The following is a 27,133-nucleotide window of genomic DNA, read 5'->3' on the forward strand; positions in this document are numbered from 1 at the left end:
TCCAGATGTTTGGCTTTTATTCAGATTTCAAGAAAGAGGGAACTAATATGATATAAAATTCATACATGCATATTTCATTAGTGCCTTTTGTATTGCTGAATTAAACATTCTGAAACATGCTTTTCCCAGATCACATAGAGTTTTAAACCAAAGCAGTTGCCAAGATGTTGCACACCTCAAAAATAATGCCAAATTAATTTCATAAGGAAGAGACTATGTATTTCTTATGTTAATTCTGTTGATAATGTTTCTTCAAAGAGACTATCTTGCTTTCTCTTTGAGGATGACAAGAAACATAAACGGTGGAATATCTAGCCATTGTAGTATTTCAAAAAGATACTACTGCAGAACATGGTGACTTTGGGAAATCTATGGGAATCAGTGGCCTAAATGAAGGTGGAAAGCACTATTCCCCATATTGTCATCATCAAAAACTATCTTTTCAAGTTTAGTACAAATGGGTATTCCCCAGGGACTACGGACTCCAGCCGTGAGAAGCGTACCTGGAACTTACCACCTCATAGTAGGTGTTAAGACAGAGGGGATCAAAGCATTTCCAGGGGTGTCTGCTCCCAAAACACAATGAAAATGCCATCATACCTTTATGTATTCACATCATGATTTTTTCTTTGTAAGGTGTTTTTAACTTTTTAAAGGGTTTTCATATCGTAATCTTAACAGATCCATAATGCCATGGAGTTTTTCTCGACAACTACTCAAATCATTGTCTAGTAAAATATTTGATGCCTTAGGCCACCTTTTATTTTTATTTATTTATTTTTGAGGAAGATTAGCCCTGAGCTAACATCTGCAGCCAATCCTCCTCTTTTTGCTGAGGAAGACTGGCCCTGAGCTAACATCCGTGCCCATCTTCCTCTATATGTGGAACACCTGCCACAGCATGGCTTGCCAAGTGGTGCAACGTCTACACCCAGGATCCAAACCGCTGAACCCCGGGCCAACGAAGTGGAATGTGTGAACTTAACCACTGCGTCACTGGGCCGGCCCCCTTAGGCCACTTTTTGAGGGTACTTTGGTGCCTTCACGTCAACGAGGATGAGTATGGTTTCAGAACTAGATTATAAGCTCATGCAATGGAGTGTATAACATCAGAGACCATGTATTGCTCACTCTTGACCCACTGTAACTCTTAGCATTGTAGTTAGATGTGAAAGGTGGTTGGGAAATATTTATGCATTTGAATTTCTCCCCAAAAAAAGATCAGGTGAGTTTGTATTGGCTGTTGAACTATATGCCAGGTATAGCATTAGTACACAGAAGTAAGTAGCATGTGATCACCTTATTTATCTTTGTACTTCACACTCAGTGAAAAACTTATTTGGCCAAAACATCCAATATAAAAATATTACTTCAATTTTTAGATAGAAAGCAAGAACATGTTAATTGTTTCCCATGGCTAGGAATGGTTAACATAAGAAAATATTCTATAAAATGTACCAAAGAAAAGAGAAAGGAGACAGAAGCTCTTTAAATATTTAAGGACACCTTTTATGAGTCCAGCATTTTCTCATAGCAATAACATTTGATCAGGATGCAAGAGGCTGGGTCCAATTTCCAGTTCCAACACAGACTCAAAAGCCCTCTGTTCTAGCCTCTCTTTTTTGTTTCTTTAGGGTACATGTCCATATCTACCAGAAGGAGATTTTAAGAAAATAAATTTTAGGGATTTCAGGCATTAAGCTTAAAGCACTGTTTGTTGCTCCAGCCTCAGAAAGCTTGACTGTCATTTCAATGGATTGTTCTCTTTATTCTCCTACGGCAAGCCTATGGGGAAAGTTAATAATATCATTTCTGTCTTACAGATTAAAAATTGATACATAGAAAGCTAAGTGACTTGCCCAAGGTCAGTAAGATAGTGCTAAAACCCAGAAATAGAATTTTCAAGAGGAATTTCGGCTTAGTTTGCTAGGCCATGCTGTTATTCTTGAAAATGCGTCTTTAGATACCAGGCCAAAAGTCTGAGGAAAGTGGGGGGCCCTAGGAGTATAATAAGGTCAAGCAAGCTAATGAAAGTGATTTTGGAGCAGTCAAAACACACTTATGAACTCCACCCTTGTGGCTTCTATGGCCAGATTCTTATTGGTGTAGGCTCAGCAAAACTTCATAGATTTTTAATAGGATGAGGTTGAGGCTACAAGGGCAGGTGTGGGAGTTCTCACTGACAGCCATGCTTGTCGCTCAGAAGAACGACGGCTCACAGTTTAAAGAACCTCTGGGGTACAGGTGGAAATTTATCAGTACGAACTAAGACTATAAAGAGCAAACCTTGGTTATGATAATTGCTTTGGAGCATTTTTCCAGCTATGTAAGGGAGTCTGTCATAAACATTCCAGGAAGTTTATGAGAACAGCTTCATCAAAGAGAAACATACAGTGTGTGTGTATGTGTGCATGTGTGTGTGTCCAATCACAAAAGCGATAAAAGTAAGGAAGAGGAAGGAGTGAAGATTTAGAGAAAAAAATGAAGAAAATGCATAGCTGGATGGTAAGAAAGTAGTAAGTAAAAGTAAGGGGAAATTACAAAGGTTTAACTATATAAGGGGAGAAAATAACTAGTCTACAGAGAATAAATCATAAAAACTACATAATAATAAAGAGTATTGCCGAAGAGGAAGGAAACCACAGCTACAGAGAAAGTCTTCAGTGAGGACTTCCCCGAAATAATCAGATGAAAGAATACGATGATGATGACTTAAAAAATTTGCATAAGGGCTGAAAAAATTTACTAAGAGGAGATTGGAACAAAAACAGGCAGAAGTACCAGGATGTGGCCATTTAGCGCAGCTTGTAGCCACAATGATGGATAACTTTTCAAGAAGAAATAGGTACTAAATCGTGCCTTTGAGGATTTTTCCCTAAGCACCATCAGTAGGGAAATCCTTCACTGGGCACTATCAGTCCTGTGTTACTTCTGCCCTTGCTCTGTTAGCGGCTTGCCACACGATCCAAGGGAAGTCATTTCATATTTCTGTGGTCATTGCATCTGTAAAACAGAGACCATGCATGCATACTGGCCACTTGTCCACTGCGAATATTTTAAGAAGTAAATAGATCATGTGTGTATGAAATTTCAGATCTCTAGGTAAAATGCACCACTAAAAACACGTCTTCAGAGGTCGGCCTGGCGCTGTAAGTGGTTAAGTTCACACACTTGGCTTCAGCGGCCCAGGGTTGGCAGGTTTGGATCCTGGGCCCAGACTGAGCACTGCTCATCAGGCCATGCTGTGGCAGCATCCCACATGAAATAGAGGAAGACTGGCAAAGATGTTAGCTCAGGGACAATCTTCCTCAAGCACAAAGAGGAAGATGGGCAACAGATGTTAGCTCAGGGCCAATCTTCCTCACACACACACAAAAAGTCTTCAATTTTAATACACATGACTTCTTTAATAAGATTTTTTGGTCTGTTACCCATTTGCAACTAAGACTGCTAATTTCCCCTTTCTTTTTTATTATCTGTCTTAGAAATAAGGTATTGTAGCTACTGTCTACATTAGAGAGTAAAATAAGTTACATTGGAGAGCAGTTATTGGAAAGATAAACGATATATACACAATACAGATTATATATATATAGTTCTCATCTTTTAGAAAATATATCAACAAAGTGTTACTACTTTTCTCTACCTTTAATGAAGAGATCATCTTTTAGAAAATATATCAACAAAGTGTTACTACTTTTCTCTACCTTTAATGAAGAGAGGAGGGAACACGTTGGTATTACCCAGTAATGCTTCTTCTCAAAACCTACACACAACAAACACTTACTCACTAAGTTCTATAAACATGGTGACAGAAAAGGACCCATGCCAAACATTTTAATTTGTGAATTAATGAGATTCAAGGAGTTTGGAAAAAAAAAATCAAATGAAAATGTATGCCTGGAGTCAGAATGCCCGTTTTTACACTTTGCTTGCATTGCTTACTAGCTAGGCGATTCCCTGTGCCTTAGTTGCTCCTCTGGGGATAATATCAATCCTTCTTTCACAAGGTTGCTTCGAGGACTGAATGTGCTAATATATGCAAAGGGCCTACAACTATTCCTGTTACATAATATGCACTATATACAAGTGTTTGCTCAAACATGATCCAAATGTTGCATGCTAAGAAAATATGACCTTTGGCATAACTTTTCTCATCTCTTTTATGCCACTAGTTTGTACATTTAGGTACATAACTTCCCTTCACCAAATGAAATATTGAATCTAGGACTCAATATTCAATAGAAAAGAACCTTGCCTTTTGTTGACTTTCACTGAACACATAGATGAAAGCTATTACGATGTGCCACTGGTTTGCCTCTCCTCCCCAGTGTGTCTTCTTGATTTTGGTAAAGTCCTAGGAGCAAGTCAAACTAATTCCCAGATCTGAGGGGTTTTCCCATATTGCATTCTTCCGCAATGCAGTTATCTCCACTCCACTTATTTAAATTCCCTTCAGCAAGGCCCAGTTCAAATCTCACTTCTTCTATGAAGACATTCTAAGAAGACCAGTACTCATTTTTTTGTACCACACAAATTTGCTATCTTTGCTTTTATTTAATATTCTCTGGTTTTAACTATTCTAAATGGATTATAAATTACTTAAGGAAAAGGATAACCTTCCTTTTATTTTGTTCTCCATAGCATACAGTAATACGTAACACATGTGTATTGCCTTACCTTCATAGGCACTACTACCAGACAGCATGATGTCTTACTCTTAAGGTAAAGGTGGAATTATTAGACCGTTAATCCTAATATATGTATTAAGACATTTAGAGATAAGAATTTTAAAAATATAAACAAGAGAAGAGAATTAAGGTAGGAAATGTCTGTGCTTAGGCACACAGAAAGCAATGCAAATTTCATAAATTATTAGTTGGGTTTGATACTCATTAGTGCAGTTTGCAAAGTGGAAAATCTTGTAATCAATTTTTCCCCAAGTAAATAAGAATCTGCCTTTAACCAGAGAGCTCTCTAGAGAAGCAGCCCCAGTAGGAAATTTGGAATTAGAGTGATTGCCTGTCACTAGGTCTCCCAGGGTAGACTTTGAATTCAAACATGAGCCTGTTCTTTACCAAAAGGCCCTAGGGATCACTCTGGTCCTTTCCTCATAGACAGCTAGATGTCTTTAGCCGTATTTGCCACGACGTCCAATGTGTCAACTCAAATACAAACCAGTGATATGCATACCACAACACAAGCAGAAGGTAAGTACACATTGTTCATATGATATGAAATGACCCATTTCCAATGGAAATATAAGTGAATATATCTGTTCCATGCTGTAAAGAAATTTGAGGAGCATTTGTTAATTCTGCCTAAAGAAAAAGGTAGGAAAATTAAGATGTGTGGAAAATAAGATGTCAAAAAGAAAGCTCAACTTCCATGACAGATTTAGCAAAAGACACCATCGAGAATCCAATTAAATAGTTATCTACCACTGAATAAAAGTAAAATGGAAAGGAAAAGGTCTAAGAAGGCTGATAAAACATATATGTATGACTATCACCTGAAATGAACCAAAAATAATGTGGCATTTAGAAATTACACACTTCTATGGTAGTTTTCCAAAAAATTATATTTACTCATGAGTTTATTTCCTTAGCCTTTGAAATTAAGTTCCTAAAATTCTGAATTTGCCCAACAGCTTATGGGCAAATCAATTACTAATTGGAATAATCTTTGATTTTCACCAAAGAATAGACATTAGAGCCACTCAGACCATCCTCCTCACTTTACAGATGAAGAAAATGAAATATGAGGGATGAGTCATTGCCCTCCTTCTCTAGTGCTTTACCACACAGCTTTCCAACCTTCCTTTCCAATCAATAGTCTTTGGCAAAGCTTAAAAATAAAACCAAAGAAAACTCAAAAGAGGATCTAGAGAATAAAATAACATAAAACGGGGCACTGATGAAGTCCACCCATGCCCTTCAAGAGAAATTAACATATGGAGATCTGAGCAGCAGTGGCCTTTGTCTTTTCCTGAGGAAGCTTCAAGATCAGTTAATCCTGCTGGTATACACATGAAGATGGGACTAAGTCTTGGTAAGGCTCTTAATGATAACCAAGCTTCTTCTTAAACAATTCACTTTGATGTATGTGTGTGTGTGTGTGTGTGAGGGAGTGAGTATGCATTTAAATATTTTTATTTTGTTTTATTGTTTTAACTGTCTCTAATTATCATTTATAATTCATTTTCTAAAAAGGGCAGTGTGGATTTATGTTTCAGGACCAAATATGAACATGTAGGGTGCAAGGAGCGATTTTAGAGCGCTCAAGCCACTAGAGAAGTTCTAATAAGAGCAGAATCAGAGCCAAAGTTGAAGAAAGTGTATCAGATCCACTTTCCGCTTTCTCTCAGGTCCCACAAGCACAATAGAGTATAGGAGGCCACCTGGTGGTGAAATGAACCAATTAACCATTTAATGCTACATTGAAAAGCAAGCAAAAGAGGCAGACTCTGGGTCGTTACAAAAGGAAAATTAGAGCCTAGGGCAAAAGAATGATAGTCAACAGGTATTATTGTGCTACAATACACAGAAAGTGAACTCGAAAATCGGTCAAGCCTGTGGAATAATATTTATTCCTAAAGCGTTGCCGTAATAGTTATTACTTATACCAGGGACTGGCAAACTTGTTCTGTGAAGAGCCAGATAGTAAATAGGTTAGGCATGCTGGCCATATAGTCACTGTTGAAACTACTCAACTCTGCTATTGTGGCACAAAAAAAGTCACAGATAATATATAAATGAATGTGCCTGGTTGTGTTCCAATAAAACTTTATTTAAAACACAAGCTGTGGGTTGGATTTGACCGTCAGACTGTAGTTTGTCAACCCCTGATTCTGTACTATGTACTCAGCACATACCATTTACCAAGCCTAGGGCTGAAGCCCTTAAATACATTACCTCATTGAATCCTACAACCTTCCAAGGTGGGTATTATCTCCATTTCACAGGTTTGACAACTACAGCTCAAGAAAGTTTAAATAATTTGGTGGAAAATGTACTATCCTCCTAACTTAGAAATGCTTTACGTAGCCTCATGCGCATTTTTCCTCTGTGACTGCAGACACCTGTTCTGACCCTCCTTCCCGTCTATCCTGCAGAGGCTGTTTGGGTTTCCCCCGGTTTTTTTTTTTTTTTTGGCTCCTGTTTCTCCACCTCACATTCCTTTGAATGCTGTCTTTTACCATCTCTTTCTCCATCACTTCTTTTATGTTTAAAAACTTTGTCAGTTTTCATAACAACAGATGTAAGCAAGGATGAAAAAAGACAAAAGCAATGTATTAAAAATAGATAGCCACGTATACAACAATAAGCCAAGGATACTGTCATACTATATATGCTCCAAATGGAACGTGAGCCAAAAACACTATGCTCACTCTTACATGAATAATATATTATGCAGCCACCAGGAGAAGCAGCAACCCTGTCCCTAAATGAGAAGAGGATTTTTTGGTCCATTTTTGTGTCATTCTCTTTTTCTTTTCAAACTCTCTTTTTTCTAAGTACACACTGTAAGTCATACCATGTCAGACAGGACACATTCCTCTTACAGACCATCCATGAACAATTTTATTAACTGTTAATAAGAGAGACTTGAAAAACCTGATGGAGAAATCCATGGAGCTTGTGAAAGCTCCTCAAATACGTGGATTTACCAGCAGTCTCTCAATATTAGCATATTTCTCCTACAAAAGAGGAGGGAAGTGGTTTCAGTTAGATGGAATGTAGACAAAACTGAAATAAAGGATTTTTTAATTTGAAAAGAAAACTGCAAAAGCTTGGGAAACGTCACTATATAGAAAACAGAAGAGGTTTACTTACAGAGCATGGATTCTGGCTGATTCGACAATTAACCCTAACAACAGAAGGGCTTTACACTAGATGGAAGAAGACTTTCAGGGCAGGGAGAGTTGTTAAACATTTTAATGGAAGGTCGTGAATTCCCTCTGGGAAGATCTTTAATGGAGGACAAATTCTCTCCTATCTGGAACGGATAAAAACAATCCTTGAAAGAGAGGAAATGAAATGAAGGTCCTTTCGAGGTCACTGGCAGTTCTGAAACTCCAGGTAAAATTCTCACTTCCATGGAAATAAATAATAGTACAAAACCTCGAAGATATTCACTTTGGAAGATTCAGGAGGAAACACTCATTAAGCAGGTGATTCAATCAGAAAGTATTTATTGAGTGCCAAATATTACCTACCCCTGGGGAGATGTCCACTCCAACAGGGCAGAGGTCTGAAGCAGCCATGTGGACAATGGGCAGGGAACACAATTACTCACTTCAGTTAATTTTTTAAAAAAGCTTTGAGCTCCAATCAGCTTTCTGGAACTGTCTGTTTCCTGAACTTGGTGAGCTCAAAAATCTCACAAGAGCTGGCTGTCACATGAGCTTTCTGGCATTACTCATGGTATCCCTGGATCTTTTAGTAAACAGAAAAAGCTTCTGACAGTGTTTCCATACTTTATTTCTTTTTCTAACCCAAACTTGGACGGACGGAGCCTCTTAAACTATCATCAAAACATGGATTATAAAATGCTGGCCAAATTTGAGTTGTTTTGCTATATTCCCACGTTGTAGAAAAAGAATTCAATTAGCTCAACTCTAGAGATTCATTTATACTTAGGTTTTATGAACATGAGGATTTTCATTTGTGACTTATAAGAAAACTAGTGATTCACAGAACAGGTCTTTAGCATCACCAGGCAGAAGACAGTGAGGACGAGGAGAAAAACAATCATACAGAGAGTAACGTTCTTCATCCATATTTTAGAATCTCAACATGTTCCGGCTGAGGAAAGCTGAGGAGAAAGAACAAAATTCACTGGGAAGACAGTGAACCCAAAAGGGTATCAAGGTTGACACAAGCAGGGGCAAGGCATGAATTTATCACAAGTCTTTACTAATTTCTAATTTTAAACGGTACATCTTTTAATCTTAACTGCTTAGAATCATTAAAGCTTACAGTTAATCGCCAAGTAAAAAATATAAATGACGATATACAAGGAATATTTTTAAAAATTATGAAGAGTGTAAAATTTTTTTAATGAAAGAATGGGAGAAAGTTTCAAAATTACATTTCAGCCTTCTCTTGACACTATAGCAGTGAAGTTCAACTTTTTAATTTTCGTATTCTGAATTAGCTAAGTATAGCTTTGGAAAGATGAGTCAGTCTTCTGGACTTTCTCCCCCTCCACCTTCATCATGATGGACTGGGATTAAAGAGCCAGCCCAAGTCCAAATCTCTTATTGCTTTTCACACTACCTTCATGATTACATTTTTATACACACACACTCATCTGATGTGAAACCTAATTTTCTACAATGAGTGTGTGAATAAACTCTCCTCCTAACTATGGTACAAGAACTAATGGTGGGGAGATACTTACCATTTCTGACGACTGGACATGTTCACTTACATTTACTGTTTTATTTTTAGGTTTCATATTTGCATGGTACATGTTATTCTCATAAATAATTATACTGGGATTGTCTACATAATCAAGAACACGTCAGTGAATACTACGGTTTGAGAGGTTGGAGACTAGCCATAGAATTATGGTGATTAGTTGTACATTTTTGTAGCATTTGTCTTAGACATGGATATCACTGTCCTCCCTTTCCTCCTTCCCTCTTTCTTTCCCTACCACCCTCCCTTTATCAACCTGGCCAAATCTGAGTACTCTACGTACTAAGAACTGCCCTTAATGCACTTAGTTTTTCAAGGAGAGTGATTTTTGTTTTTGTTTTTTATATATAAGAGGAGGCCATGAAGTTTTGGACTCAATTACCACAGCATGAAAATAGGATTGTTTTCTTGAAAAAGCCATGAATTGATAGCATAGTTCTGATTCATAGAGTTTCATTAATAGATTATTGAATAAGCCTTATTGGGAAATGTTTCTCAACATACATTTATTGAGTTTCTATTCTGTGTCAGGCACTGTGCTAGGCACTGGAGATATATCAATAAACAACACAGACATGACCCTGCCCTCCTCGAGTGTAGAGTCCAAGAAAATGATAATCATTCATTCTCAAATTTGATCCACAAAGTCCAGATCTATCATTATTAAAAAATATGCATGTAATTAACAGCAAAGTACTCATGGCTAAATTATTCTCCAGGAGGGCTCTCTCAGGGAGGCACCTGTGAGTATTGAAAGGGATAATGCTATTGTAATGAAGGTAGCAAAGTCCAATATGCCAAGATTTATAACATAGAAATGAGCTCCAGACTGAAACTTGGTATATACGAAGGGAGTTTGTATAGTTATTTATATATGCATGATTTAAATGTCTTGGGACTACCAGCATATCTGGTCCAAGGAATCTGACTTCATCCAAATTCAATCCTGATGAAAGACTTATTTTTTAATTAAACAAGTTAATACTTTGTATACGTGGGAGTGTGTGTAAACACACACAAATGTGTGTGCATAACTACATGTGTAACTCTTCTGTAAACTTCCTAGTTTTCAATGGCTAAAATGAGATGACAAGGGGAATATTACAAATCACAATTTTTTTTTTAATACAAACGTCCATGAGCATATGGAATCAACTACTTAGGAAAGCAGCTGAAATAGTAAGTTCGGATGAGTTTCAGGGGTGTATAGACATCCTTCTAGAGAAAGTTTGAAGCTCTGTGGTCTAAGAAAGTTTGGAAGAAAAACTAAAAGCAACCCCCAAAGCAATAAAGGTATTAGTTTGGTTGAGTCTTTCCTAGTTTTAGAAAAAGAAAATGTGTCTGTGTGTGTGTTTTGTGTCTTATTCAAATGAATCAAGGTTCAGCAGAAAGATCATGCTTCCCTCTTAGCTTACCCTAGCGTGCCTCATTAGGGATAGAGTGTCGCAGAAGTGCCTAACTAAGAATATATGAGCTTCGCAAAAGCCCACATTATTAAAAATATGCTTGGGAATGCCCTTGTTTCAGAGAACTGAATTTGCTTCCTTGACAGGACTGGAAAGTGGTTTTTCTGCAAATGATATTACTCTAGAGCATCTCTCCATGGGGACCCTTCTTCAGTAACTCCCTTTGGCGATAACAGGATCCATGAGGTTGAATCTTCCTAGGGCAATGTTGCATTTAGTACATCTCCCAAAAATACAAAAATATTTTCAGCCTTAGCTTTCCTGGATCTGACAAAATATAGGAGGCTCCTGTGAGGCTCAACATGGCAACACATCCCCAGAGTGCTGAGATGCTTAAGAAAGTTTGGGGGCTTTCACAAACCAGCCTGATGATTGGTGAAGAGCCAACCCAAGTCCATCATCTTTTCTCTGCAGATGTACAGTCTAAACATTCAGGACCTTCTTCTTTCCATCTTAGCACAAAAAGCTCAGGCAGAGGGAGGAAATAGTGTTTTTAAGGATTTTGCCTGTTGTAGAGAAGAAAATACAGAGCAACAGTGAGCAGGCAAGCAGCATGTGAAAGAAAGACTACAGGCATTCGAGCCACCCAGATGGAGTTCAAACCCTGACTTATTTACAGCTCCACAAACATTTTTAGCCTTCTGTCTTCCAGGTGTAGAGTAGGGATGCACTTCCCCATCCAGTTTGGAGTAGAGTGGGGCCATGTGTGTTCTGGCCAATGATTTGAGATGAAGTGGCATGTGTCTCTTCCAGGTAGAAGGTTCAAGAGCCAGAAGTCTCTTTTCTCTTTGCCACATTAAGGGAATATTAAGAGGATGGCTGGTCCAGAGTCTGAGTCCTGGAGTAAGAACAATGCCAAGCGAAGCCCACAGCCAACCTCTGATGGACATGTGGTATGTGTGAGAAATAAATCTTTGCAGCTTTAAACTTTTGAGATTTTGGGGTTGTTTGTTATCTCAGCAAACCCTAGCCTAAATTGACTGAGAAACTAGTTCTGTGTCTTTCAGGCTAATCACTTAACCTCTCTGTGCTTCAGGCTCAGAGTCCATGAAATGGGGAAAATAATCCATGACCATTGTAAGCATTAAATAAGATAATGTGCATAGGGCACTGACACAGATAGTACAATTTGACCAACATTAGTTTTTTCTCCCTCTATCCTACTCCCATCTCATACTACACACATACACACACGCACATGCACACTTCTCTTTTTATCACATGGTGAAGTACATAACATCTGTTCTTGGTCCCTTTTCTGGATTTCTTCTCTCTACCCACTCCATCTTCCCTTCCTAGTGCCTTTCCACTCAAACTAGATGTTAAAATTGGCATTTAATTCAATATTCTTTTCTCCTACACCCCACCTCACCCCCCATAGCCTATCTGATCCAGTAGAGTTTTTTTTTACCCCAAAGAAATGAATCTTTAGAATAGGATTTAAGGCAGTATGAGCATTTAGCAATGAAGATAGTTGGGTTAGAGAATTCCTAATACTCCAAAAATGATGTCCCTTGGACAACCACAGATCTACCTCCTTCTGAAGGTAGACATGGCAGTGAGACGAGGACTGAGGAAGAAGGTTAATGAGTTTACCTGTTAAAGTACAGTGGATGAGCTTTTCTCTCCAGGGCTCACCAGCCTATACTGAACAGGTACCAGGACTTCTTTGGAAATGACTAAAACATTATCTAGAGACCCTTCTAGCCCAACTTTCATGCTTTAGGAATACATGCATGAGATTCTAATAAATCATAAAAACTAGAATGATAATAAAGACAAAATATTTAGATCCAATAGCATATATGTCTTAGACACTTTCTTACGGTTATATTTGTTATAACCAGTACCTTCTTGATACAATTACATGGAGCATGAAACCTAACATTTATACTTTTTATATTAAGACCACTTTGTCAAGGATATACTTGGTTTTCCTCCTTAAACTTTGGTACTTTTTTTTTCCCCCACAAAATTAACAATCCCCAGGTCATACCACTGTTGTCTATAAAGGTTAGTCACATATCAGATAATTTTATTCCTAGCTTCAAAACAAGATTAGCCCAAATATAAATATAACCACTAAAGACAAGTAGTTTAAAATTAGGAAATGCTAAAATGTAGATGAGGGACATTTCCATGAAGTCACTGACCTGAAACCTATACATAGTATGGAGCAATTCAGGAGCCAAAGGTAGCAGGGGACCAAACACTCTCTTCTTATAAAGAATTTAAATGTTGCTCTAATTTATTTCATAAAAACCAGAAAGAAACGTACAAATATATGGAGCTAAAGCCAAATCTCTCATTTTAACACAAGAGGGAACACTGCACATTCCCACCTAATTAAGTAAAAGTCACTTTTCAAAAGTTAAAGGCTGAAATTTTTGCAATTTAATCCAAAATTTTATTAGCAAACTCTAATGATTATTCTCATCGCAATTAATAAAAGCTCCCAAACAGGTCAACTCATTTAAGTGCTATCTGTAATCATTTGGATTTTAACATGATGGTTATTACTTATTACCCTGAAACCAAGCAGCGCAATGAGATATTGATTACTTTTAACCTTTAGATCCAAGGATTCAAGAAAGGTCAGAGGAGGGGAACTCTTCCTTTCTTGGCTGGCAAACATATAGCCTTCAGGAGAATTCAAATGATTCCCATTGGCCAAGTAGATCCAAGATTAGTTTATTCTCTGGGCTGACAAGAAATGATGATGCTTTTAAAAATAACACCCAGTACATATTTAGTGAAGCGTTACATTTATATAACCAATGGCCTCAAGATGTGCTTCTCATCACAGCAAGAAGTCTCAAGCTGTTAACCCTTTACAGAGTTTTGTTCGTGGAAGCATCTTTGTTGGAATGAGATATTAAATGTAGTAGCTTTAATTGGAATAAACTCATCTCATTAAACTAAGTTCTCTTGTAGCTTCCAAAAGCCTGAACACAATCATTGGCCACTCTTGGCCACTAGCGCTTCTTTTGATTTTCTTTTTCCATGACAACATTTAGAAATATTTTTCACATTTGTGCCACTGAAAAGCAATGAGTTCTAGGTAGGGTCCAGCAGAATTGTGGGGAAGGGAAACATAACCGTTATGTGTTAGATTAATTTGCAGAACACTTGGCATTATTATTGCCAAGTCGTCAAATTGTTCCAAGTTGTTCCGGAAGGTTGTTATTAATAGTATGTTTTCTGAGGAAAGTTCTGTCTACTTTTGGAACTGCATTTCTGTTGCCAAGGAAACTCCTTTAAGCACAGTTTTCTAGGAGCACACTGCTGCTTTTGTTTTCCAGTGTCCTATTCATATCATCTAAGTAAGCGTTTTACATGCTCCAGCCTTTAGTCCCAAATGTTGAAGTTTTAGCCCATTTAAGTTGCTTTTTCAAACATAGCTAATGCCTGCTATGATTGCCCTCTCCCTTCCCCCCCGCTTCTGTCTCTCCCTCTCCATCTGAAGCCCCTCTCTCCCGCCTTCTTCCAACTCTCCCTCCAACATGCCCAACTCTTACTATTCAAGGTTTATTTTTTTAAACAGTTGCATTAGGGGAGATAGTTTTCACAAGTTTTTGATAAATTAACTTCAATTTGAATAATAATTCCATAGGTTGTAGCATTAGTCCTTCAAGTGTTAATTATCTTTTCACTCGAAAATTAATGTAGTCATTGCCTACTGACTCCTTTACCCCATTTATTGAAGTGCTGAGGAAAACATGTCATTGAGTCCGGAGCCAGCCCTGTTGTTGTGATTAAGCGTGGTCACATGGCCCATCTCTGCCAAAAGGAGGGCCCTGAGAAAAGGTGACAAAGACAGTGATTTCCTGTCAGCAAAGAGTACGACAGGGCTGTCTAGAAGTGATGCAAATGAGGGGAACTTTCCCCACGGCTTGTTTGATCCACTCGAGGCCAGAGCAGGCCAGGCCGGGGAGAGAGGGAGCAGCACAATGCCGCGGAGGCAGCCCAGAGAGCCAACGCCCCTTCCGGACAGTAGCTCACCCGCCGGGGACAAAAACTGCTGGCGGGGCTTCCCTTCCTTGCCCCTCTGCATACAGAGCCAACTATTTCTTGGCATGCTATTCTCTTAACATCCTTTTTCCCCCCTTTTAAACCAGTGATTCAAATAGGAATTACAAGCCCCAGCATAAACAGTGTTTCACATATTATTCAGAAACCACATCCATCTACTTTTTCTTCTCCTAAACATTTTCAGGCTGAGTTTTCCCCTCTCTCAAAAGAGAAAGGAAATATATACTCAAGTATTCATAGCAAATACTCATTCATCAAAGCTCAAATTAATATGACAGCTAATTTAAGGACTTTTTGAACTTTAATAGAAATGGAACAACAAATTCATTTCTACATAGCAGTGGAGACAGACTAGCTTTTCCCATTCTGATCACTTTAAAAATGACTAGATAATGTTATTTGAAATATTATAATGATTTTAAGCATATTCTTCTTATCTTAATGGAGTTTTAATCTAACATACAATTAAGCTCTACAATTAATCTACTGGGAAAGAGGTAAAAAATTATCATTAGGTTCTTGTGCCTGATGTATCTGGTACATTTTTACCTTAACTGCTTCAATAACTAGTAATTTGCTTCATTTTGAACAATCGAGGTAGAGAATTTTGGTACTGAAATTTCAACATAAGGCCTAATTAACAGAATTTAATTTTTTCATGTCTGCTTCTATTCTATACGCCAACATGTGAAATTTAAAAAAAATGAAAAAGAAAGTTAATGGATTTTCTCCTATTTTAAGCCTAGTTACTGTGACCTGGGCTATGAAGCAGCCTAGCATTACAGTTTTAGGATGTCAAGTTCAGTCATAAAGGTATCAAGCCACGTCTGAAATTATTTACATCAATCTGGTCCAGACCAAAATGAAAGAGGAATATGGGAAAGTGTTGAAATTTGTGAATTTGTAAAATATAGGGATAGTAATGATTAATCTGTTTTCTATGATCAGTTCATAGCTATGACAACATCATTTTGGCATCAACAGTTATAAAATAAGTCAACTATGTCTCGTTTTTCTTAATACTATATTTCTTATTTCCCAGAATTTCTAATCCTATTCATTCCATATGCATTTCGTTTTGAAGTCATAATTCTTGTCTTATAATACACACTCAAATTCTCTGAAGTAACATTTTCTTCTTTAAAATTTACTCCTTTCTTTTGTCTCTTATTCACCCATGATTTTAATTTACTTCTTTACTCTTTTTTGTTTGGTTAACTTTGTATTAACTGATTTCAACTGCTTTTCTTTCTCTTCAGTGCTGATGTTTCTCTCTCACTTTACTAATATCTCTTCTTTTCCAATATATAATATTGATGTTCTCTCTTATTAATTTCACCTGGCCAAACTATCACCAAAAAGAGCTACCTTTGGGTGAGAGCTGTGTTCAAAATCTCTAAACATTACTTGGCAACAGAGTCAGAGAAAAATAATTCAGTTGTTAGAAGTATTATGTTTAGAAATTTACTTGTAAGAAACATTATGGTTAGACATTTCTCTGTCATACAGTTCACAATCTCTTCTATTGAAAAATCCTAAAAGAAAATGTTTTCATATCTAAGTATCAAAATAAACTTAATTCCTTCAAAGGAAGTGTGATTTTTTTCTCAGAGAAAATGTAAATTTTGCACTTGAGCACATTTCCCTCTTTGCTTTCACTACTGGGAAACCCAGAATAAAATCTTGGCACCGTCTTCAGTAACTGTGTAAGAGCTTACAGCCTGTGTGCCTACATATTAACTCTTCAAACAGAAATATACTCCAATCCATGTATATTTTCCCCATTTCTGATTTCTATTTACATTTTAAAAATATTTTTATTATTTCCCTTTAAGTCTTAGAAAAACGTCAAATTCATAGCCAAGTAAAAATGTGACTAATCTGTTTAGTCAGCATTGTATTATATAAAATGAAAGGTCCTTGTCCTGTTGCACCCCAGACATATTTGTATAATACTTATATTAATGGAGGAAGAGAGATGACACTTGCGTTTTTCCCATAAATGTAGAACCATGTGAGTGACCATCCCTCAAAATTAAATATGAAATCTTCAGTGTAAATTCCTTGAAAGTATAAAGGTCTTAGTTGAAGTGGATACTAGTTTCATATTATTTCTAAACTGGAAGGGTTATTTTTAATCCCTTAGAAATCATATAATCTAATATTTCATTGATGAGGAGCAGCTAAGCCATTCACTCAAGGAACAAATCTATAAAGGCGGTGTTTTAGTGAGCTTCACACTATCTGAAAACATCTCTTGTTGAATTATAACAATAATCACCAGACTGCAGCTTCTGAATTTGGCCCTTAAAATTAACCCTTGGACTCCAGAACCCCACACCAATCGAGGACGGCTGGGAGCTCTGTCATCTGTGCTCTGTAGGTGGCAGAGAATGGGCAGAGCTTCATGGCGAGGGAAGGAGCCCCTGGCAGGAGACACACTCACAGCGCTCCAGAGTCAGCTGTGTCTGCAGAGGGCAGGACAGCGGCAACAGCAGCAGCAGCCTGAGCTCCAGCTCTCCAACCATCGAGATGCTTCCAGGTCGCCCAGTCTATAACATTTATCGGATAAGGGAGGAGGTGTCTTGGGCTTCCTTGAGCCCAAGAATAATGCCACCTTTGATCTGTAGGGATGAAAAAGTGGAGCTTTTCCTTTGCAAGTGGGTTTTAAATATTTCTCCATTAATAGTTAATGCACATGCAGACCAGCAGAGTGACAGCTCCCCGTGATTATGAATTCTGGCTTCGTAACTCTAGTCCAAATAGAAGCTGAACTTTCAAAATCACGATGGTTACTTTTGACAAATTAAATTGTCCTACTTAGGAATGTGGGAGGAATGAAGAGAAAGAAAGTGAGAGAGTGGGAGCAAATTCTCCTTGATTCTCAGACTGAGGACGAAAAATGAGAAAGGACTACATTTGTATTTTCTAGGTTGATGATACTGCCAATGTTTATTAGAAAACAGCTACAAAAGGTCCCCATTCAGAGGCTGGGTCAGACAGAGAAGGCGAAGGAAAGACATTGGCAGTATAGCTCACTGTCTCAGAACAAAGAAGAAAGTATATTTACGGGAGTGGTTAGATTTTAACAAGAATCAGGTTGCTCTGAGGATCCTGCAGTTTAAAACTAATTAGAAAGAAAATGGTCTTAAATTTCTAAGAATCTGAAAATAAAAAGGAATTGTTTAAACAGAAAAGCCACTTTACAGCCCATTGTAATATTAAGGTTCTAAATTATGTCAGGTTGTATAAATGTTTTCTACGCCTGTTACATCTAATTCTTTTCCTTTGTAAGTTCCTCGGGTATATTGTTGGTTTGGGGTAACCAAGATAGCACAACTGGTGCCCCACTCAGGAGGTCTGCTGAATGAATAGTCTGGGCTATTTATCGGTAGTTCCACATCTAGGAATTAAGGCCAGATGATTTCCTAAAAGAGACCAGAATATAAAATAAATAAAATTCAGGAAGGTAGTATCTAATGTTGAAATACGAAAAAAATCTTCACTCTCACTGACTATCACCTTACTCTATTTTCTTTAACCCAATATTTCCAAATGTGAACTTTGGGGTCAACCTAGGATGGTGCAATGCATGAATCAGGGTCTGGGCATGACTACCTATGCCAAGAGAAGAGTTGAACAATGACATACAGAGAGCCCCCAAGGAGAGGACAGCAACAGTTTCCGATCCTGTGATATCAAATCATGATTACATTCTGGTCCACAGTCCCTGAGATTTTACCATCGATCAGCTGAAGGTCTCTCTTAAAAACTTCACCTTCATTCTTTTTATTAATACCATGGATCACGAGCTTCATTCCCATTCTTATTTTTTAACTCAACAACTGTTAGTTCAATATTAACCATGTAAGGTGCTTTGCTTAACAATGTACAGAATACAAGTGCAAGGCATTTTTCTTAATGTTATACAAGTGTTTCAAGAAAGGAAAATGATGTATACAGGTTGAGATGGATGGGAAATGCTGTGAAATGGGTTGAGTGTCCTACTGAATTGATACAATGACCAGGGAACGTGAATAGTAAATGTCCCACAGTGGAAGGGATAGTCCCACAAACTAACAAAAAATTGTTTTGTCCCAAATGTCAATGGTGTCCTTGGTGAGAAATGCTGATAAAGCATTGGTAACTTTCAGGGCCAACAAATTTAAAGATTAAAGATGATTAAGGATGACTCAAATGGTATTGAAAGACTTGGAAGGCCTGGAGACCGACCAAAACGCTTCACTCCTTTGGGGGTCTCTATGATCAATAGGCTGCAAACCACTCTCCCAAGGCATCAGTTCAGTTGATTCCTGGAAAAGCAGATTAGAACAGAGAAAGGGGAAACCGAAAATGTTGACCTAACCTGGGAATCCCTGGGGATTCTTGGCAAAGACCTGAAATCAATTCTCCTCTATCAGTTTTTCTAATTCAGGAGCCACCCCAAGTTCTAAATGACACGTTAGTCGATATTCTCAGGATTGCTTTGGAAGTTTCCAAACCTCTGGAATAATTTGGGGGCTTATAGAGAGAGAGAGAGACTCAACAAACCTGTAGCATTTGCCCTTGGTTTCTAATTCAATCTTTAATTTTGCTTATGAGCCAAATGCAAAGTTAGTGCTAGTCTAATGAGCTTAGATATATTAAGCACCTGAAAGTAGAAAGATGATGACAGGACATGAGTCACAAATGAAGAATCTCAATATGAAATGTTTGGAAAAATACTATAATCCAGAATTACTGAGTGGGTGGAATAATGGCCTTCAATATGCCAGAATGGGAATTCTCAGGCAGAGCGCTTACAAGGAAACCACACGAAAAAGAAGACTGCACTTTTTGTTCAATGATTTCCTATTAATTGTGATGTAAATTATATGGATGTAATTTTGACAAAGAATAGCACTGTTTCTGAAAAAATAGTGGTTTATGTGCAAAATACAAAATGCATCAAGAAGAAAAGAAATGTTATTTGGCATCATGAGTGCAATAAAATCTGAGATAAAGGCTTATGATTAGGTAACTTTTGTATTATTTTTTCCTGTTTGGCTCGATTTTTAATGCTTAAGTCTTAGGAATGAAACAAATATTTTTGTATCACTAAATTAACATAGATTTATAGGCTCTTTATATGGAATTCTTGATCCTGACATGAAATGTGAAATCACCTAGCTTTGGGTACATTAGGCTGAGATTGTTACTCTAATAATATATTATGCCGGCAGATATATTGGGTAGCTTAGTTGTTAATGTGGACAGCTATGCATACAGGAAACAGCTAATAGTCAACAAACTCCATTAATGTTGAACAAAATTCTTTAGGGAGTAAAATATCACCATTTGCTGAGTCTCTGGGGAGCTTATATCTTCTCTTAACCAAGATGATTCCCATGGGACACTAATTAAAGTCAACTAGACCCTTGAAAAGTACCAATAAACATCTCTCTTTAGAGGAGGTAAAAGTTAAAATAATAAATTAAGGAGAGGTAACTTAAAATGATAAAAATTGAAGAAGAAAGAAGACAACTTTTATTTGACCTTGAATGTACTTCTTATTCTATAAGAAATTTTAAAAAGCTAGAGGGTAGTTGTTTCTTGTCATTATACTGTTGCTGATTCTGTGGTTAGTTATTAATTTTATTTTTTATGATTCACAATCTGCTCTTTGAAATATGCCATATGCTCAAAGCAATTCAAGGATGACAACTGTCAGAATTACTCCAATAAAAATTGCCTAAATGAGGAAGATTTACTGCAGTCTGATATTTCAGCAGAAAACCCCTCTACCCTCCCCAGCAGCTTTTTCAGACACTGAATTTTGCAGCCATTTTTTCAGTTAAAATCACATGGCTGTTTTGTAAGAACTCCTAAGTCTATTTAAGTAGAATTGTTAGAACACACTGGGCCAAGGGTGAATTAGCAGACATGGAAAACAAGATAGATAGTTATTAGATGGATTGCCTGCAATCAATATGTGAGTTCCAAGCCAGTTTTCTTAAATCACACGCAAATGTATTGACTTAATATGACAACGTCTGCTCTATGTATCACTAATAAACATTAAATTGGACGAGCCCTGGACCCTGGAAGCAGCAAGCTAAACCAAAGGCAATTTTTGTTTTCCTCCGGAAAGATCTGAGGGGCGGAGAGAATTCACCTGAGTGCTCCAATCAAAACACATTTTGTTAAATCTTACCAGTCCATTTATCCTTCATTTTGTTTCAGTCTATTTATTAATGCAGTTTCATTTATTGCTATTCATCTTGAAGATAAATCTTTGTCCTTCTATAGAATTACACCAAATAGAATGTGATAAAGGGAACTTTCTTGCAATTATGATGTCGGTGCAGCCTGTCAGCACACAAGGGATGGAAATGAGTTTGGGGACAGGGAAGGGAATTCTAATAGACACCATGATACATACAATGAACGCAGAGATATCCTGAGAGAGAGAGACTTGTCAGGCTAATCAGATCTTCCACAGCAAGGTAAAGGCAAGAAGGGTAGCTCTAACCTTGTAAAGATGCTGCTGCTGCTCCTCTGACATCATCAGGTCGTGGCTGTCCATCACGAGGGACTCCATGTCAATCAGCCAATCCCAGAGCTCCTGATATTCTGAATCAAAGTCCAGGAGCCTGAAGATAAGGCACAAAATGTATTATGCATAAATATAGTGTAGTTGTTAAAATCTCATATTAGAATAATATATTCTTGAAAATGTTCCTAGGTGATACATGAAAAAAGAGAAGGGAAAAATTCTCTGTGTGGTTACACAGTGGGCAAAATAGGAACTGAAGCTTGTGACACGGCCATTTCTTAGATTTTGAAAATGTAGCATATAATTCTGATGCTCATACCTGAGACATATCATGGCTCTTTCCATTTGCTAACCCCTTCTGAGTGTTTGCAGTACTTGAACAAAATGACTACTACTATGTCCTTGATAAAGAGCATAGTCATATTTAACAGACTGAGAAATGGAGGGTCAGTGCTTATGAAAGTTACATGACCCAGAATTTTGGGTATGAATAGCACCCTCAAAATTTGAACCCTTTCTCTTTGACTAGATTTTCCATAGATATTGGATTCTAATACATTCGCAATTAAGAATATGAATTTAACTAATTTCTCTACAATGATCACAATACACTATCATATCCAAAATACTATTTTCACTGGGAAATGACTCAATCATTTATCTGTCCCTCTGCTGTCTATCTGCCTATCTCTGCAAACGTACATCCTACATTTATTGTCATGGATGAGTAGCCAGCATTTCAGCTTAGCACTCAGAGATAGGCTTGAGTGACTCTGGTAAGCCAGTGAGAACCAGGGGCAGATCCAGTATTAGACAGGTGTTCCCCACAGACATGTAGGAAACAAAGGTAAGGACAGGAAGTCAAAACAATGAATCTTTGAATAGCCAGCAATCATTAAAATTCAAAGGAGGATCACTATGGTTTTCAACAAAATAAATCATTAGAATAAGGAGCTTAAAAGGATTAATGTGATTCTCTATTGAAATCCTGGTGAATAAGTAAAGCCCAGATTCTTCTAAAACACTGTGATCAGAAAATGAAAACGCAGGATGAAAAACTATGACTTCGTCCTTCCCCGAAAAAGCACCCACCCAACAGAAATCCTAGAATCTCATCAAACTGTAATTGAACAAAACCCTATCATTAAAAGTGAAGCAGGAGCCTCAGGTACGAATCTGGAGTTATCAAGTGAGTATCTTATAACTACCTTCTTCCCATCTCTATACGTTAAATGACTGCTTTCCAAGAAAATGAACATCCACTTTTCATAACTTACAGTTTAATCTTAATGGATGTGTCAAAAAAATTTAAGGTGTGCCTGGTGATGGAAGAGACTAGATCTAGAATTGTCTGCTTTATTTTAATTACTTTACCATAATTATAAAGATCCTTGATTAGGACCATAAGCACCCAGGGGCAAGGATGGTGGTGGCTAACACACACAATGGATCTGTTTAACTGAAAGCCGATAATGGGTACAGTTGATGTAGCCAAAACCTTCAGTAAGGCTATGGTGGCCTGGAGCAGTGCTTCTCATACGTTAATGTGCATATGGCGGGGCTGAGGATGTGAGTGAAATGCAGGTACTGATTTAGTAGTTCTAGGGTGGGGCCTGAGATTCTGCATTTCCAACAAGTGTTGGCAACTGGCAATGCTGCTGGTCATGGACCTCACTTTGAGTAGCAAGGACTTCTAGCATGCATGTGAAACCTGAAATAGTATCCCATTTCAAAATACTACAAAACAAACAAAAAGCACTGTCACAGGGACAAATAAACCATCAGGCTTTCTTGATTGTCTAATAAGGAAGGACTAATAAGCTTTTGCTCATGCAACAGGGACAATCATTTAGAAATACCTCCTGAATTATGGTCATCATTTCTTTCCTTGTACCCTCTCACATTTTAACCATAAAGACAGGGGAAAGGTGGAATGCTACTCCTCAAATTAGGAGAGTAAGATGCAGGGGAATATTAAAAGCAAAGGGGACAGGAAGGGAAAATCTGGCCCCTTCCATCTCAGTGGATTTGGGGAGTAAGAAGGAATAAAGACAAGAGGAGCCTCCCCTCTCCTGACCTAAGACCTAGGGGGGAGGCATGTGAGACAGGTTGAAGGGAAAGCCGAAAGCACAAGGACATCAGCTCCATTTCCCTCTAGGAAGTCTGGGAGGAGCTGCCTTAAAGAGTGTCCTCACAATGCCCTGGAGTGGGGCTGTTGTAGCCAGAGAGGGGGCTTTGGTGAGGCCTTCCTTTGCTACCCTGTTCTCTCATCCCCCCCTGAGTTTTCCGGTAGTTCAGCTGGTGAACTTGACAGAGATGTTGCCATGGCAACAGAGGCACATTGACCTCAAGGAGAGCCAGGGTGCGTCTGAAGCCAGACCTCAGAGAGTTGGCCAGGCCAGTGAGGGCTGAGATGAGGTTTAGTCAGCCTAACCCAAGTGAGAAAATACCTCCTAACCAAGCCAAGAGATAACAACACAGCCACAGCCCTTTGTGGGAGGCAACCTTACAAAGTCCAGGGCAGGACCCATTTCAATGAACCCAGCCAGCCTGTATCCAGGGGCGACGTTAAGCCTGGGGACCTCCTTGCACTCCAGAATTACAAGGTCCAGGAAGTCCCCTCTATGCTCAGATGCCATCTTGGACAAAAAAAGGAGAGGAAAAGGTAATCTGAATAGCAACATTTAACCCAAGAGGTTATTCCCTAAAGAGAATGTTAATTCATTAAGGAAGGCTATAAGCTTCGTGTTTAAAAGCCTGAATTCTGATCTGAAAGCAAGGTTTTTTCTTGCTTTACCTGGAAAGTATGTGTTTAGGATGTTTCATAAAAATTACCAATCAGCAAGAGAAAATAAAGAAGCCTGTTTTCTTTTCCAGGTGTGCGTGACGAAAACGAAACTTTGATCATGACCAAACAATTCCAGGGCAAGGGATGGATGCACCTTTGCATCCGTAACGCCCAGCGCAGCACCTGTTAATGACAAGGAATGAATGCAGACAATGAGGCCAAAAATCTTCAGTAGGGAAAGAGTGACTTCAGAAGAGCAGCACGAGACAGAGGTACTAGTATCTCACCCCCAAACGCCAATACCAACGCAACAGGGCAATGTGGACAGGCTGCTTCACTCATCCTGAAGGTGGGGTTTTGCCTTCGGTAGATGAGAATGGTACATTTGCTTACTTAAAATCATTATGTGCAGTAGATTCTCAATTAATGTGAGTTGTCTTTCCATTCCTTTTACATTCTCCTCTTTTCTAGAGGGAAAATTGAAGATTTTAAATAAATGAAAATATATACAGGGTGATAAAATGTTCAGAACCATGAAATTTTTTCACTGGCTCTTTGCCATGCTTTTACATCCATTGAGCTGGTCCTTCTTATTATTCTCCTTATCCAGGGACTTAGAACAAGAGCCATTTCCTCCAGTTAAACATCCCACAGGCTCCTTCTCAGATAGTCTACACAGGCGACCTGTAAGCGGTGAATGAGCCGAACAGAGACTCCCCCTTTCTTTAGCCTAGTCTATCTTCATGCTAGCTGAGAATATTTAGGCTTGGGTTTGTTAGAGACAGTAAATGCTTTGGTTCCATGTGTTGTCTCATTAGTGTAGTACCAGTACCTGCATTTTCCAAGCAACTAATTCTCATAAGGTCCTAATACTGAAGACAAAAACATTTCTTTCAAGCACTTGTACCTGATTTCAGATTCTTGGCTATGCGTTAATTCACAGCTTAGAAAAGACTTGAGAGTTTTCCAAATTTAGTGAAATCAAATATATAACTTTGTAGCAAATCAGAAATAAATTACTAGAATTTCTTTGTTGGTTCTTTCGAAAGCTTCTGAAATGACTACAATTTAGTGTGCTCATTATTTCAGGAAAATTCTGAGGTAAGGAAGTAGTTTACTTTCTTATGTTTACACCACCTGTGAAGGTGTGCTAAGTGATGTTTCAAGAGATTTTATGAAAGACAGTGTCCTCCAGGGAAAGTGCCAGCCGCTATATGAGAGAACAGAGACGATGGCAGATGAGGGGATTGATCAAGGGTAGCATAGAACTAGTGAGCGGTTTTATATCCCTTTGAAGAATATGCTGATTCTATTGGCTAAATGCAGAACCACTCTCTTTTCTTGAATTCCTCGTGACAAATGCCCTACTCTCTCTTTTTAGAAGGTGACTGAAATTGTGGCAAGTAGCTCAGAATCTTATAAGGGATATGAGTATGGGGACTACTCTTTTGGAGGGATTTTCCTCACGAAATTTTCTTTGTAATTGTGCTTGGGTTTATGTCAACTCATTCATTCAAATATGTAATCTTATAGATGTCAAAAAGCAACCTTTTAAGTACTTTATGAATAAATTATATTCTCTATGAAGATGCTACAAAGAAACTCATATGTACTCTATGAAAGTGTTATAAAACAAACACAGCAAAATGGTATTCTTTTGGATACTTCTCCTTCAAATTGACATATACCTGATCTTAAATAGGTTCACAATAAAAGAGTTGGACATTCTTTTGTAAGAACAATATTCCCACATTTAAGAGGTTTAAAAGCTTAATCATGTTATGAGGAAAAAAATTCTTCTAACTCAAAGTCAGTTTTTGTTAGGCAAATATAAAATTATGAATGCATTTATTTCATAGTCTGAGACTATAAAAGGGACAGAGAAAAGGCTATGGAGAAATAAATGTGCCATTTTTTCTTTAGTCTTTATTTCTAAGTTTGGGCTAATTACTATGGGTGATTGCCAAAAGTATTTCCCAACATCTTGTCCACCGTTTTACTCTGCGCTTCTAAGGTTAAAAAACAGATTCCAGGGCCTTTCACCACAGAAATAAAATACTAACAAGCTTATTTAGTATCATTTTTCTGCAGAGTCGATAGCAATATATTATTTGTGAGGCTGGCATAGTTTAAGAAATAATCCTTCCTCTAAACCCTGATGGGAGTTATGTTTGACTAGCTAAGTGTTTGAATACATAAATGCATTCAGCCTTTGGTATTTAAAGTGAGCATCATTAACTCAACATTTCAACTTAAACTTTGCTCAAAAGATAAAGTTTCACCCAAGTGAAATCAATGGGAGGTGTGTGTGAATATATGAGGTTTCAGCTTGGCCCACTAAGGAATTTTGATTAAAACAGACAACCAGATGAAGAAATCATCAAAAGAGAGCAATTGTTGGTTGAGGAAAAGATAACACTAAGAAGTTCTGGCAGTTTTTCTACATAGGGCTGAGTAATACATATTTTGGAGCATTTAAGAATCCATCTTTTGTATGCTTAATGGTTCATTTCACACCAACACATTCAAAACCACAAGACCAGTTCCTGAAATACCAGCTTGTCTATATTGGGACTTCTATTAAATGATCCAATTTTCCTAGCTTCTTTAGCATATTGATTCTTTCCCCAAATATTCACTAAGTGTTCACTGTTCACATTATTTGCTCAAGGAAGTTTGCCTCTGGTTTTCAAAAAAAGACACTAAAGGGAGTGATAACAAAATCTTGTGAAAATATGGCTTAAGAATTTCACAGAAGCAAAATACTCACAATGGATCAGAATTTCCCGTCATCCTCTACTCCATGTGGCAAGTAAGTGCAGAAGGGAGACACGAGAGTGGCCCCTAGCCCATCATAATATCATTAAAGAATAAAATGTAGCTTTCC

At 37.9% G+C, this 27,133-nt stretch overlaps 1 protein-coding gene across 7 annotated transcripts in view; it reads right to left on the bottom strand.

The window, feature by feature from the left end:
• Positions 1-27,133, bottom strand: part of AKAP6 (A-kinase anchoring protein 6) — a 512,511-nt gene that overhangs the window by 91,703 nt on the left and 393,675 nt on the right. For all 7 annotated transcript variants that reach the window (XM_046655043.1, XM_046655046.1, XM_046655040.1 and 4 more), the window contains one exon: positions 21,435-21,555. In XM_046655043.1, coding sequence (XP_046510999.1) covers positions 21,435-21,555 — 121 coding nt within the window. The remainder of the gene's footprint in view (positions 1-21,434; positions 21,556-27,133) is intronic.

Source organism: Equus quagga, chromosome 2 (genome assembly GCF_021613505.1).
Source record: "Equus quagga isolate Etosha38 chromosome 2, UCLA_HA_Equagga_1.0, whole genome shotgun sequence".
NCBI lineage: Eukaryota > Metazoa > Chordata > Mammalia > Perissodactyla > Equidae > Equus > Equus quagga.